The sequence below is a fragment of the Apiospora kogelbergensis genome, assembly GCF_038363985.1.
Source record: "Apiospora kogelbergensis strain CBS 113332 chromosome Unknown utg000001l_segment0_segment0, whole genome shotgun sequence".
Classification (NCBI taxonomy): domain Eukaryota; kingdom Fungi; phylum Ascomycota; class Sordariomycetes; order Amphisphaeriales; family Apiosporaceae; genus Apiospora; species Apiospora kogelbergensis.
The window spans coordinates 6,787,670-6,802,837 of NW_027117418.1; the positions used below are offsets into that span (position 1 = coordinate 6,787,670).

General features: G+C 52.9%; 4 protein-coding genes across 4 annotated transcripts; 2 read left to right on the forward strand and 2 right to left on the reverse strand.

Moving 5' to 3' along the window:
- Positions 1-103: 103 nt before the first annotated feature.
- Positions 104-1,766, forward strand: PG998_002190 (uncharacterized protein; the record flags this gene model as incomplete). Its single annotated transcript, XM_066869008.1, has 2 exons — positions 104-776; positions 838-1,766. The coding sequence occupies 2 exons, from the start codon at positions 104-106 to the stop codon at positions 1,764-1,766; spliced, it is 1,602 nt and encodes a 533-aa protein (XP_066737423.1).
- Positions 1,767-3,027: 1,261 nt separating this feature from the next.
- On the reverse strand, positions 3,028-4,288 carry PG998_002191 (uncharacterized protein; the record flags this gene model as incomplete). The annotated part of the gene is made up of 2 exons (XM_066869009.1): positions 3,028-4,175; positions 4,237-4,288. The coding sequence occupies 2 exons, from the start codon at positions 4,286-4,288 to the stop codon at positions 3,028-3,030; spliced, it is 1,200 nt and encodes a 399-aa protein (XP_066737424.1).
- Positions 4,289-10,271: 5,983 nt separating this feature from the next.
- On the reverse strand, positions 10,272-11,679 carry PG998_002192 (DNA-3-methyladenine glycosylase II; the record flags this gene model as incomplete). The annotated part of the gene is made up of 2 exons (XM_066869010.1): positions 10,272-11,369; positions 11,422-11,679. 2 exons carry the CDS (start codon positions 11,677-11,679, stop codon positions 10,272-10,274), a joined length of 1,356 nt encoding a protein of 451 aa, XP_066737425.1.
- Positions 11,680-13,161: 1,482 nt separating this feature from the next.
- Positions 13,162-14,629, forward strand: PG998_002193 (Mannan polymerase II complex ANP1 subunit; the record flags this gene model as incomplete). Its single annotated transcript, XM_066869011.1, has 6 exons — positions 13,162-13,334; positions 13,406-13,598; positions 13,622-14,033; positions 14,099-14,149; positions 14,209-14,289; positions 14,346-14,629. The coding sequence occupies 6 exons, from the start codon at positions 13,162-13,164 to the stop codon at positions 14,627-14,629; spliced, it is 1,194 nt and encodes a 397-aa protein (XP_066737426.1).
- Between the last annotated feature and the right edge of the window lie 539 nt (positions 14,630-15,168).

The following is a 15,168-nucleotide window of genomic DNA, read 5'->3' on the forward strand; positions in this document are numbered from 1 at the left end:
GCTCGACAATCTACCTTCGTCATACCAGCGACCAAGCATACGTGGACTAGCCGGCCACGATTGATCATCTACACAACTTTTCTCCGAGGCCCCTCATTCCGCCATGTCAGGACAACCGCCTCCCCCGCCTCCCCCGCCCCGACCAGCCGGCGGCGGCGGTCTGTCTCTGTACGCCGACCTGCTCGACCCCCCAGCCGACCCCTCTGCCTCCATCTCACGCGCCCCCGTTGTTTCGCACGAGGCCCTGAGTGCCATCAAAGACCAGGGCGCGGCCGCGGCAGCCTCCAAGAAACCCGCAGTCAATCCCGCCCTGCACTTCCAGCCCATAAGGCGCCCACAACAGAAGACGGCGCAAAAGCCCAAAGTCGGCTTTCCCAAAGCCCCTCCTCCTGGCGCAGTAGCTGCCACTACAAACAGCGCGTCGGGGACGGCATCCACCAACGCACCGCCGCCGCCGCCGCCAGTAAAGAGCTCGCTGGCCGACTGGGCGGCAACCGAGGATGACGACTGGATGTATGCCGGCGAGGAGAAGCGCCCGAGGGGCGGTCGGAAGAAGAAGAAGAAGGCCAAAGACGCTGCGCCCATCGAGACCGATTGGGACGAGATCTACGACCCCTCCAGGCCGACTAATGTAGACGAATACCTGCGAAGCGACGAGCGCATACGGGAGGTACAGGAGTGGAAGGCATTATTATACCGGCATAAGCGCCCGGCGAAGAGACAGTCAAGCTGGAGTAGCAGTGACGAGGGGGGCGGCAATGACAGGCCCATGGCAAGTAAGTTGGATCCATCATATTCCGCACCATACTTTTATATGCTAATATTCATCTGCTCCAGACCAGTTTGCGCCGCCCAGTTCGTACGCCTTCGCCCCGCCGCCCAGGTCACCGCCGCGTGCGACTATACCAGACGATAAGACAGGCGACGACGCATATGCGCGTCGACTGGCGCTTTCCCAAGGCGCGGCCATTCCTCCGCCGCCCTCTTCTATTCCGCCTCCGCCACCCCCGCCGCCCAATCAGTCGAACACAACATCTTCTGTGCCGCCGCCACCGCCCGAATCCGATTTGTCCACCATCTCTCGAGCGCCTGTGCGTTATGTGCAGCCGGACCCCACACCAGCTATACCTGCGGCATCAGAGAACGATCCAGAGGCCATGGACGTGGACGAGCCAGAGGCGGCGGCGGTGGCCGACGACGATACGCCTCGTAGCAACCTTCCAGGCCAAAGAGGGTTTGCAGCCCGTCTCATGTCCAAGTACGGCTGGTCCAAGGGTCAAGGCCTGGGTGCGGACAACAGCGGCATTGCACAACCCCTCCGAGTACAGGTCGAGAAGCGGCGCAAGCGCCCCGACGCTGAAGGTGGCGGTTGGGCAGAGCCAGGCGGCCGCGGGCGCATCATCGACGCGTCCCGAAACAACAACAAGAAGGCAGCTGACGGCGAGGGCGACTCTACCAGCGTCGGCAAGTTCGGCGCTATGTCGCCTGTCATTGTGCTGCGCCGCATGCTCGACAATATCGAGGACCTGCAGCACGAGGTCGAGGAAGGGCTGGGCCAGGAGATCGGCGAGGAATGCGGCGACAACTACGGCCGCGTGGAGCGGCTGTATATCGACGTCCAGGGTCACAATGTCTACATCAAATTCGTGGACCAGGTGAGCGCGCTCCGGGCCGTCAATGCCTTGGACGGCCGCGTCTTCGCGGGAAGTGCCATCGAGCCGCAGTATTACGACTTGGAGGCCTTCGAAAAGGGGGTTTACGAATAGTGAAAGGAATAGGAAGCGGCTGTATATGGCCTGGATTAATGTTAATTGTCATCACCATGCTGTACAGGGAGCGCTTTGTTTGGGTGTATCAGCCTACACCGTCCGGACATTTGGTGAAACCACGTTGGATCGGGAGGTCTCTTAGCCGGCGACCTCGAGCGGCCAGATGACGAGGCCCTCCCGTCTACCGGCATACTGGGATGAGACACATGGGGGGTACAGACACCAGATCACTGGCCGTACACAAAGATTTGGTAGTAGAAGGGTGTAAATAAGATCCAAGTAAAGTCGTTCGATCTGTAACCCAATCCCGTGATGGAGCATGGCCAACCGGCAGTGGCTGACACCACCGCTTCCTTTCCTTGTGTCTGTGTATTGTGTGTGATATTATGATACGGAGTGAGTAAATCATTTGCATGCCTACTTATCACAAGAAGGCTTGTGTCTTATTTGTACCCCTTCCGGTTTCCTGGTTACAGTAACACTTGTAGTGCTGGATCTCACCATTCACCAAGAACGTCTGTGTCTCGGCAACCAAGGTGGAAGTGCCACAGCAACGGGCCCAAATATCCTTGGAGAGTACATCTGTAGTCGTGAAAATGTACACCTTTAGTTTCCGAAGGAGGATGAAGGTGGAAGAGTAACTTCGGTCCCAAGTAGCGAGGTTGGTTGTACAACGGTACGTATGCGTGCATACAAGGTAGAAAGACTCTAGACTGGGGACCTGGCCGACGGCCACGACAAATGTTCATGTGACTTTCCCAACTAGCTATGCCAGAATCCATGCATACAAGAGATACAAGAAACAGTCTAGAAACCAAAGATGCATTCGTATTCCTGCCTATTGCATATCTATCTTCTCTACTGTTACATACACCGCTTCTGACCAACCACGCTGCTCCCAATCATCATCGTTTACTTGTTACATTCTGCTATCATCCAATCCCATGCTAAGGTACGACGCTATCAGATTCCAGTATACATGACAATGCCTGGTGTACATATGCAAGGGATACAAAGGATGACTAGCTTTCTGCTGACGCGACAATGTCGAGTGGTTGAAAACCATCACAAGGTAACAATGCGGGCTTGGTTACAGATGCGTCGGTATTAAGTCTAGAGAATCCTTGTACGTAGCCCAACTTGCAGACACGAGGCAAAAGAAATGACAGTGACGAGAGTTCTGCATACACTGGAAGGGAAAAGTTTGCAAACGCCTCCAAAATCCAAATCCCCGGCACTTTTACTTAGTTGACCCTGCTTACAGGAGGAAGGTGACGAGGCCACCAACAGTCGCCAGGCTGAGGACGGTAGACATGCTCATGGACATGGAAGAGGCGCCGCTCTTGTCGTCCGAGCTGGAGCCATCGGAGCTGCCAGTGCTGGAGGTGTCGTTGTTGGCGTTCTGGTTCTTGCTGGTGCAGTCAATCTTGCCACCATCGCCACCGACCTTGTTACCAAGACCGTCGAAGACCTTGCAAGAGGCGGAGATGTCCTCAGTGGAGGTAACCTGGAAGACACCACGAACATCGTCGATAGCAGGCAGATCAACCTCATCGAAAGAGCCACGAAGTCTGACGGCACCACCGATCATGGCCAGCTTGGGGAACGAGTTGAGCTTCTCGAGCTCAGTGTTGTTGGCAATGGTGAAACCGCCACCAACCTTGGTCAGCTGAGGGAAGCTGATGTTCTTGACAGCGGAGTTGCCAACGAAAGAAAGATCACCGGTCTGGATCTCAGTCAGGTTGAGCAGAGAGACGCTCTCGAAGAAGTTGGAGTCGAAACGGAGCGAGCCGTTGACGGTGGCCAAAGAGGGGCTGGAGTACTCGGTGACGTTAGAGATAGTAGCATTGGCGAGCCACTCAATGTTGGGCATCTCAACGCTAAGCTTGAGGCCGTTGGCGTTGATGTTGAGGAGGTTGCTCAAGCTCTTGATGCTAGAAGTGAACTTGGTGAGGAACTTGTTGTTGTTGATGTCCAAGTCCTTGACGGTCTGAACGTTGATGCCCTCCAAGCTGCTCAGACGGGTATCGGAAATGATAACAGTATCAGCCTCCTTGATACCCTTGGTACCGAAGTTGAGGGCAGTAAGGCCGTTGAGGGACAGGAACTTCAGGCTGCCGACCGAGTTCAACGAGGTGAAAGCCAGGTTGGAAAGCTGGGTGGCGTTCTGCAGACGGAACTCCTTGCCGATCTTGGTCAGGGAGGCGGCCTTGAGGCTGACAATGACACCGTTGTTCTCGCAAGTGAAGTCTCCGCCAACCTCGGACAGCTTGCCGAAGTCGAGCTCGGAATCGCCGGAGGTAACAGTAACACTGCCCTTGACAGTCTTGCAGTCTCCGAGCTGAGAGGCGTCACCGGAAGACGAGACACTGATGAGGTCGTCCTTGCAAGAGAAGGCCATGGCGCCTGTCATAATTGTTATTAGTATTCTACCGCAGATAGTGTGATTGGGTTGTTAAGAACTTACCAGTGGCCATGCCGACGGCGGCAATAGCCGAAACGATGTTCTTGGAGTACATCTTGATAAACTGCTCCTCAAGTTCTTGGTCAGTTTATTTTCTTCGATGCGACAATTGTAGAAATATTTATCTCGAAGTCGAGTGTGCTCCAAAATATCAATTTTGTATTCACTCGAGGGTAGGCGAATTTCCTGGCCAGCTTGGCGATGGTGCGGGGAGAAATGAATGCAATAGGACTGCTGGGCTTGATGTCCACTTGAAGAACCCGGGTCGGCTTCAACCAGCATGTCACTCACAGCTTCCGACGAAGGCAAGAGCAGCTCAGTCGCAATCGTAGCCCAATCGCGTCGACTTGAGTAGCAATGACTTAACCGTCATTTGTTTACTACAAGAAGTTGCGGTTGGCACAAAACTCAAAACTGGTAATGGAAACTTCCAATAATAGCAGACTGGCTTTCATGTTTGGACAGCCTGTTTTGCGCCAAAACAGAGCAGCACCCAGCAGCAGCAACAAAGCATGACGCCATGGATATAGTTGTCGCCGATTGCAGATCGCATCTTTAATCGTCGAGCAAATTCCACATCCTGGTCTCCGCGACTGGAATGTAGCTCTGAGTCCAATAGCGTGAGACGCCCAGATCCCTTGGCGGTAGCTTAAGGGTGAGAAGTTGATGCGATGGGATGACAATCATTCGCCAATGGCCGTTGACCCGACCGGCAGCTCCCACTGTACACGCCACTGGCCAGCTATTGTACGCTAGAGGATTAGAGCTACAGTAGTGCGTTCCTGGGCAGGAAGACTGAAGCCGCTTCCCGGCGTGGCAGTCCCGACCTTGGAGGTTGTGGTACTCCAAAGAGCTGTTCCCGTAGTGGAAGGGCTGCGGTACGCGCGTCGTGTCTCCAAATTGGCCTCCCATCGCTAGAGGCTCTTTTGCTTGTTGCTACTTGGGCTGCTGGCTGCTCGCGAAAAGAAGGTTGTGTCGCCGTCGAACTTGTGGACGGGTACGCGTGTGAAGGAGCAAACCCGGGGCGGGACAGTAAAGATAGAAGATGGGTGTACAAACCTTTTGCTTCTTTCTTACAAAATATCTGCTACTTCACAACCAAAAGGAATTAATCGTCTCGTGGCTCGGTCGAAGTGGTATTGAGTTGGGTTGAGATTCGGAATATCGAGTTGTTGGGTGAAATGTTGATTGATTGAGCGGCTCGGGGAAAACGGCGGGTTTGGCTGGGGTGATGGATGGGATTGGGAGAGAAGGTATTAAAGCGAGGAAGCTATGGAGCGAGTGCTCTTCCTCTGGTACTGACAGGAATATCGACAAACGAATGAATCCGAAGGGGAAAATGGGAGGAAGAAGGTTTATGGAAGGAGAAAAGGTCGGTTCACGTCAGGAGAAGCCGAAACGTTTTGGAATCCAAGTGGTCTTTTGGGGATGGGAGGTAGGTGGTAGAAAAATAAACCGGGCGGGTCTAAAGGGGGTGGGATCCAGGAACATGCAGGCGGGAGGGAGGGAGTCACTGGAGTGAGGGAAATGGGAAATGGGCAAATCGACTTGCCAATCGCACCACCCACGCCGCTCTGCCACAAGTACCGCCGGCTGTACCCTCCTCCACCCTCCTCCATGGGCCCATGAGAACCATGAGAACACATGAAATCTAATCCTCCACTCTGCAAGGGTGCGTGCTTTAAAAGAGGCCAGGTACTAGCCATGACTGCACAGTTCCTTGACCTTGGCCCTGGCCGAACCAGACATGATGTGGGCTCAATATCTGCCTACCACCTACCTGTACGAGAACTCGAGGTGGCCATTCATCTCAGCAGGCCCGACAAGCTCCAGTCTTCGTTACGACGGACAGAAACGGTGTTTTGGTGGCGTGGATGAAATCCTGCGAGTTTAAAAAAGAAAACGCGACTTGTTACTGTACCGCATTGGATGAGCACACCCAGAAGCCAAGGCCGAAGCAGTCGAGTCAACAAGCCAGACTGCCTGGACCTGTGTGTTGTGTTGTTCTCCCACAGTGTCGCAGCTCTCATATCAAACATCTGCAATTGGCGAGATTACTTCCGCTTCCAATCCCAGCCCCCGTCTTGTTAGGTACATGTTGATGCTGAATAGCGGAGTCTGTTAGAGAGGATTGCTGGGGGCCAGAACGACTATTGTAATGGGTACATCCATCCACCATCCGTATCAGCTCCGCCACACTCATTGGCCCTCTCTCTCTCTCTCTCTCTCTCTTTCTCTCTCTCTGCTCACCCCCTTCCCCTAGCCCCCTGTCGATACTTTCCAGGAGTTGGTATCACCGTATCGGTCATTCTCACTGGCATACCAGACTACTATGTAGGTATTGTATCGCCTGGCTTGATGATCGCCTGGCCGGACCAGATCCCCCCGCTCACAGTGTTTCAATTGGCCTTGTTTTTGTCCAATCCATAACAACGAAGACGTCGTCGTCAGTCGTCTTGCCCAGCAAGCCAGTCCTTCAGAAGGCTGTCCTGGACGTCGTTCGTTCTGCCCGTCTCGAGCCATCTGCGCTGTATGCGCTTCGTCAATCTGCAACACCCACCTCCATATGTACAGTAAGAAGCAAGGTTGTCGATATGGTTGCTATTCCGGGAGAATAGGATTAATGGCGGCAGCCGTAATCGACACACAGCCTCTCCCGTGTCCCTACCCAACCTACTATCTAGCAACTTTTCGGCTACACCCATGCCGTAGCTTTCTTTATTGCACACTACCTTTGACATGGAGAAGACGAAAGCTTGGAAGCTCTGTTTGTTTGCTTGATTGTTGTTATTATTGCTCCAGTTGGGATGCTCTGTAGCGTAGCAATGATCGGCTGCGGCTAGCACAGATAGCAGAAATTATGGCTAGAAGCCCATTTCCCGCACATGCCTCCGGGATCAATCTCCGTTGCAATGGGCTTGCTGCACTTGCACTGATATCCCTCCTCAGCCAGTCAAAGGTCGCCTTGCGAAAAAAACATCCCTGTCTGCCGCGTAGACGTCACATGCAGGATTTTCCAATCTGGACAAGCAGACAAAGGCGGTTCTGCCAAGCATGGTGCAAGGAGGCATGTCTTGATGTCTGCGCTCGACTTCAACTTGCGCTCAAGAAATATCTGGAATGCTCTTTGCTTTGCTTGGCCCAGAAATGTGTTCACGATCGTCATCCTTCTCCCCGCACCCACATGTTCGTACTTGCTGATTCAGAATCGGTGTTCTGGAGGGATCCGATAACCCAAAGCTTGGCTGTTCCTGTTCCCAGCAGCTTGAGCCGTGTAAAAGTGGCCTCTGTCCGCTCCGCTAGTGAAAAGCGCATTGAAGCCGTCTGTTTTGATGACGACAGCACATCACATCGTGGGCTCTCCCTCGCACATATGTATACCTGACCGTACCTAACGAAGCTCCACGTCTTGACATGCTTGCGATTGGCAAGTGGTATGCGGCGTGGCGGCTATCAATTGATCTAATATGAGCTCCGGCTATGCAAAAGACGAACAAGCTCCACCCCTTTTTCCCTCCCGTTACCGGTAATGCAGATGCTCCATACCTGTAACCTCCCTTTCTGGTTTGGCAGCTCTGTATACTATCCAGAATGCGTAAGAAAAGCCCATAATTGAAATAAGATTTATCCTCACGCATCAAGTATCCTGGCCTTGCAGCCCGAGCCTAGGCTACCTAGGCTTCTCTAGCTTCTTGTCCGACGAGAGCCAACATCCATATCATTCCGTTGCCCTCTGGTAACGAGATAGAGATGTTCATGACATGGATCGACTGCAGTAGCGCCTAAGGATAGTCCTCCTCCCTGTCCGCGGATCTGCTTTGGTGCGAGCTTGTCTTCGCTTGATCAAGCCACTCTCAATTTGACACATTGGGTAGATTGGGAAGACGGGGTTACCTCCTTCTGATCCCTTCTATATGTATGGTATATAGTATAAGGCGGCACATTACAGATGCAACTCTAACAACCGAAAGTTTGATAGACTGTGTATACATAACGACGCTTGTCACCTGTAAATCACAAGAGACCAAGACTTTGCCTAGATAGAGGCTCGGCACGGCTCTACGCTTTGTGGCTACCCAAACACAAACAACCCTGAGTCTATCGCATGTTCTAAATCAGACGCTGTTGTGGTTGCGAATCGCCACCCGCTCTTCTCGAGACGAGCAGATGAAGGCTTGTAGATGAAGTGAATCATAAACGTCGGATATGTCGGCACTGATGGGGGCAACCAAGAGGCTATTCCCGCCCAGCATCTCACCTTAAGCTATCGACCATCTAAAGTTGGCGTACAAAAAGTCTTCATTCGTCAGCCAGTGGCAAGGCTTGTACGCCACTTAGCTCTTGCCTATTTCGGTAAGAGACGCATCTCCCTGCAATGCAAGAACAGACATGTGTGGCACGAACACGAGGTCTCACACAGCAACCTGGCACGAGTCTGTCTTGTTTGTCGTCTAGGTAAGGCGGTATGCGTTTTACGAAGTTCTGTAAAACAAATAAGCTTTTGGAGATCTTGACACCACGATGCTGTGTTATACAGAGCACAGAGGGGCTTGGTATTCCCTGTTTTGGGGGTGTTGACATGGCGGCGGACGACCTTTATCGACAACACAGCATATTGTCGTGGGAAAAGCAAAAATATTACCCAAACACATCCGACAGCATGTCAAACAGACTTCCCTGTCTTAGCAAGAATCCAAAATAGTCCATCCATCCCGAAGAGACCAAGTTGTGGACGGCGTCTCTCTAGCAAAGCCCAGAGATTCGGACGGTTTGACATTCTTTATTTTTATCTAAAAAGCAAGTGTTTCTTCCTCAAACTCGCGGCGTCCCCGTTTTTGGCTCCCTAGTCAAGGGGCGCCCTGGCGCTTCGACGTCATCCATCTGACTTTTTTCCCACATCAAGACCCAACAGCCAACCAGCCAAGCCGATATTTAGGCACGAAGCGATCCATCAGCCGCGGTCCCAGGGCGTTAAAGCCATTGCCGTGTTTCGCGACCATGCATTCGTTTCGTGTTGTGATTCCTCTAAACTATCATATCCGATTACCCGTCGCCAGGCCGAATGTGGCTCTTTGTATGAGTCCCATCTTACAACGTACGTTCATGGGTATTAGCAGAGTGCTACCGACTCATATAAAACCACCTGCGAGTCCCGCTGCTGCCGCGGCCCACCGTTCATCACCACCGCCGTGCCGACACTTGTGGACCGCCACCAGTGGCTGCTCTCACAAACACGACGGGAATTCAGCTAAATCTGTAGGTTCACGTCTTATGATCTCTTGCCGAAGAACGACTTTTTTACTGTTGTTCCTCCTCTGGTTAGTGGATTCGACGCCGGACATCAAACCCCGACTTGTGTTGCGCTATGGAATTGCTTAAGCGATCCAAAAGCTTGTTGTGTCTGCCATGCAAGTGCGAGGCATGTTGCCGTGCACTGCTACCTCCCCGGAGGGTAATCATGGAACAGACGAGGTAAAAAACGTAGTTGCGCGTCGTGGACAGAGAGGAGGCGCCCTCCATCCATGAGTTCATGAATGAACTAATCATGTCCAAGGGCGGCAAGAACATTTCGTTAGTACGGGAAAGTCGTATATAGTCATGCCATGCATTATACTCAGCCGGGGTGGCGAGATTCAACATGTAGTGGCTCATGTAGCCCAGTGACTTCCATGATTTCTGGTCCCGCTAAGCAATGCGTGTAGCTATTCTCCGTGAAGTCAAATGCAGAACCTAATTGCACAATTATGAAACAGCCAACGGCGCGTTGCCTTCCATCAAGTAGCAGCGATTCCCATCGCAGTCGTCCATGACAAGTTTACCTCAGATGATAGTAGAGTTGCGCCAGACAGCTGGCAACTGGATGCAACAACATCATGACATTAGGGCATCTCTGGTGGTACCCGGCACATGGCAGAAAATTGCAAACAAGGGCTTCGCCGTTGGGTTTCGACGGTATAGTGTTACGCATTGTCGAGTAATTAGATACAAGACTCGAAAACCCAAGGGCCGAACACTGTGGTCCAACGTCCCTCTAGAACTTACTCCATAGTGCTAACGTCAGTCTCCTCGACTCGCCACATGTACCACATGAACACACTGCGGTAAGGGGCAAACCGCGACGCTATCTCCTCCATTTCCTTCTCGCTCATGTACTTCCACTTGCCCGCCTTGGAGGCCTTCAGCTTGGCGATGTCGCGCCCCACGAAGGCCGCCATGCCGCGCTGGACGCCCAAGTCGCCAACCGAGAAGACGTCCATACGCTTGAGCGCGAAGCACGCAAACATCTCGACGCTCCAGCGGCCCAGCCCGCGCACCGCCGTGAGCTTCTCCAGGACCTCCTCGTAGGGGGCGTCGGCCAGCATCTGCGCGCTCAGCTCCCCCGCAACGAACTTCTCCGCCAGGCCCTGGACGTACTCAGCTTTGCGCTGCGAGAGCCCCGCCGTGCGGAGCGTCTCGAGCTTGGTTGCCGCCACCTGTGATGGATGAGGGAAACGGCGGCCCGTCGTGACTTGCGTGGGAATGTCGAAAAGGTCCACGAAACGTTGCTTGATGGCCTTTGCGGCAGCGCCTGAGACCTGCTGCGAAATTATGCCACTGCAGAGCGACTCGAAGGGGTCGATCTTCTCGGCGAGCCCCTCGGGACTGAAGACACGGCAGTGATTGGCTTTGACCAACGGCTCCATTCGCGGGTCGATCTTGATGAGGTGTGCGCATGCCTCGTCCAGGATGTTGGCGGTAGTAGGTTTCATGCCGCTGGACTTCGTGGGCGAGAGGAACTCTACCTCCTTCGAGGCGACAACCCGAGACGTCTCTGGAGACAGGAGGGTCGCGTTCGTCGCATTTGGGTCGGCAAGCCGTCTTACAGCTGCGGGCTTGGGCTTGGGAGTGGTTCCAAGGGCAACAGGCTCACCGAAGAGCTTGGCGTTGCCTGGAGTTGGGGTCACCGGGGGAGGGCCTGCCGTCCTAGCCTTTGTCCGCCGCTTATTTGGCGTGGACGGACCTGCCAACTCCGGGGCTGTCGTCGGGCTTCCTCCGCCTTCCCCAGGATTAGAGGGACCCGCCTTCCTCTTGCGCGACTTTTTGAGCCACGGGCTGAGGCGGCGGAATAGCCTCGGGCAAAGCTTCCGCTTCAGCAGCTGCGCTGAGTCTAGCTGATCTACGTATTGGCATACTTTGAGTCGCCAAAACGCCTCGGAAAACCGTAAAAGCTGTAAGTCGGCTTCGAACCGCACAAGGCGCAACGAGAATGGATGGAGCCAGAAATACTCGGAATACCGAATTCTCGAAAGCCACACAGTGTGGTCGACTATAACAAATATTCCTCTGCCCTTTGAAACGTTTGAGGCTGAGCAATGAGGGGCTTCTAGCTGGCGACTGTGTGCCGAATGCTGCGATGCTTGATGACGTTCTGAAGTGTGTGTTAGAAGCGGCTCGTCGAACGAACATGATATTAAGTTGGAAATCAAACACCTTGAACGTTTTCAAAAACAGGATTCAAATCAACATGTCACACTGGCGGTGATTTTATCTTGCTATAACGTATCGGTACAGTTCTGTGTGTTGATCTGTATAGTGTCGCTGTTGCCTGTGTGAGGATTTGGCTGTTGGGTATATCATTTACGCCCTGCTTTGTCAGCAAGGCAATTCGGTTGCCTAGCTGTATTGTAAGACCGTCCCGTCATAGCCCTGGTGCACCTCATCTGAACCACGATTCAACGGGAGCGATGCACTTAGTTCAACTGCTGGATCGTTTGCCTGAAGACAGCGAAGTCCCTGCGAGCCTGGTGGCCATTCGTACCTCGGAGAAGACTGCGCTCTCTCCTTTATGCGTTTCTACATCATGTCCCCCGTAGCTTCTGTTATCCATCTTTCAGTGCTGCTCCCTCTGGGGGTCATGGTTGCGCCACCCAATCAAAACATGCTGTGCTCTCTTTACACAGGAGCTGACTCACTAACTGCATCGCGCACTCGGGGGACGACTGCTGCATATTTATCATGGGAATGGACACCGGTAATCGAGAAGTGCCTTCGTTCTGCTGTCGCCCATATCCGCTGTATCGTATCGTAGTAAGACAGTTTTTACCGACAGCGGGCAACTTCGGGGGACGACTGGGTGTTGATTAACGTGCATACAGCGCCCAGGTCAGCCACTACCCAGGTCGCTGGTGCGTTAGTGTTAGTGGGTTGAGCCTGTAATGTCCCCATCCCAATCTATCTTTAATCTTGCCCGCAAAGTTAGACCTTCAATCTTGGAATCCCTGGCGCCAAGACCCAACTTTAGGTCTCTCGAGATTATTTACTGCGTTGACAATGCACCCGCACCTACACCTAACAAGAACAGGTACGTGGACTTGACCGCAGTGAATGAGTTGCCCCCGGATTTCTACCAACCTTCGCAAGCAGCAATTGGAAGCAGGCTTTACCAACTCTTGACGACCACGTCCCTTCGATTCTCGTCTCGTTGTTCATCTCTTGTTGGCTCAAACGAGTGCAGCGAATCAATTCGGATACCCGTCTGGCAGAACATCTATAAGTAACATCACTGGGCCGCGGGCGCATAATCCTGGTCATTTACATACTCGTATTTCCCCGTCTCCTCTTCCCTAGAGGGTTAGCACAAGGCCAAGGCCTAAACTCGCTGTCTGTCCCTAGTCCCAGAACCATCCGACCCTTCTATTCAGCTTGGACATTTATCCCCTGAAAAACGAAGTTCTTGCTCAAGGACAATACTTGGACGGCTCTCGTACACCACTCACTCGCACACCCGCACAACCTAACGACACCGACATAAAGGTCGCGCCGCCTCGAATCGAACCTCGCCCTTCGATCGACAGTCGTCCGATCCGACAACCTTCCCTCATTTCCAGAATTCGCGTTTCGATTGGCTAAGGGTCGTGTCGGAAGGCCACCCTTAAGAGCTCGCCCACCATGCTTCTCCCCAAAGGTGGCATCACTTGGAAATCAGCAAAGTCTCAATTACCTCCAACAAGAGCGATATGGGTGTTTCTGACAAAAACGCGATTCCTCGTCTCCGTCGCCCTCGCTGGCATCATCTTACTGCTATGGCGCGGCATTAGAACAGGCGCCAATGAGATGCAAAGGTATGGAAATCCCACCCGCTGGCCAAAACGTGCTGGATCTTCTGGCTGACTCTGGCTTCGTTCCGCGATAGCTTCTACTGTTGGGGCCCTTCGAAACCGCCCATGGACATGTCTGCGAACGAACACCACGCTTGGCACGCGCACATGCAAACTCCCGTAATCTTCAACCACCACGCCCCGATAGAAGTCAACTCCTCTACAATCGAGCACGTCAACCTGAACCCAATTGTGTCTACGCAAAAGGGCGCCGCCAACGAGGAACGCGTTCTCATCCTCACCCCCTCAAGGATGCTTCTAACTATCTGTCAAAATACTTTGAGCTCATCGCCGAGCTGACATATCCCCATCATTTGATTGATCTGGGTTTCCTTGTGGGCGATTCGAGCGATGATACCCTTGGAGCTCTGGCTTTGGAATTGAAGCGCATCCAAGAGCGTCCGGACAAGGTTCCCTTTAACAGTGCCACGATTGTTGAAAAGGATTTCGGCTCTCACCTCAGCCAGAGTGTCGAAGACAGACACGGGTTTGAAGCCCAAGGCCCACGGCGCAAGGCTATGGGCAAGGCCAGGAACTATTTGCTGTCCGCCACGCTCAAAGCCAACCACTCATGGGTCTACTGGCGCGATGTTGATATCGTTGACAGCCCTGAGAAGATTCTGGAGGATTTCATTGCGCACGATCGCGATGTCATCGTACCGAGTACGTTTGCCAACGTTCTATGATTACCGCCAGGCTTGGGTTCAAGAGGCTAACATATGCCACAGACATCTGGTTCCATCGTTATAACGAGAAAAGGGAAGATATTGAAGGACGATGTAAGTCACACTGGACAGAAAAATGAAGGTGCACGCTTTGCTAATACACCGTTATGCAGTCGACTACAACTCTTGGGTTGAATCTGAGAAGGCATTGAAGCTTGCTGCTAGTTTGGACAAGAACGTTGTGCTCGCCGAAGGTAAGGTAGACGCTGCAAAGACGACCCGTCAGTCTGGCTAATCTGGGTGTCTATAGGTTATAAGCAGTACGATACTGGACGAAAGCACATGGCTCGTATGGGCGACTGGCGAAACAACAAGGACGACGAGATTGAGCTCGATGGCATCGGCGGTGTCAGCATTCTCGTCAAGGCTGACGTCCATCGCTCAGGAATCAACTTCCCATGCTACGCCTTCGAAAACCAAGCAGAAACCGAAGGCTTTGCTAAGATGGCGAAGCGCGCGGGCTATGGCGTTTACGGCCTGCCCAACTACGTCGTCTGGCACATTGATACCGATGAAAAGCCCGGTAATGCATAAACGGAAGCTGCCGTTGCTTCTGTACTATTTCTTGTCTTATCATATATTTCCTGGTTGTGCTGGTCTGGGACAGCACGGGAAACGTAATTACTGTACGAAAGCTTCATGATCCACGCATACAACATATCTACGCCTATTATTCAGCATTCGGCAATTCACATCAGCTGTTGAGCCCAAGAGGAGTTGGGGGAAGCACTCACTGTATTCTTTTTTCATCTCAAAGCGCCGTCGCCCCCAGGGACTTTGGCCCACCACGGCGTGGAATATGGAGTGAAGAGACGGTCGATTTGGTGTTGAGGGGTCGATAACAAGAACCCCGAGGCCCTCATATCTGACGAGTCGAGTCTCCTATCCACCTGCCAAGTCTCCTTGTTTTCTTCATCGGCCGAGACCGAAGCGCATTAGATTTGTCCTTTTCTCCGCGTGCCTGGCGAGTTCCTGTTATGCGCCAGGGGTGAGCACAAGCAGGTCTTCTGGGAAGGTTTACAAACAAAGTTAACTGATAGAAGCTAGCTATCCATAAAGTAGCAGAGTTTTGT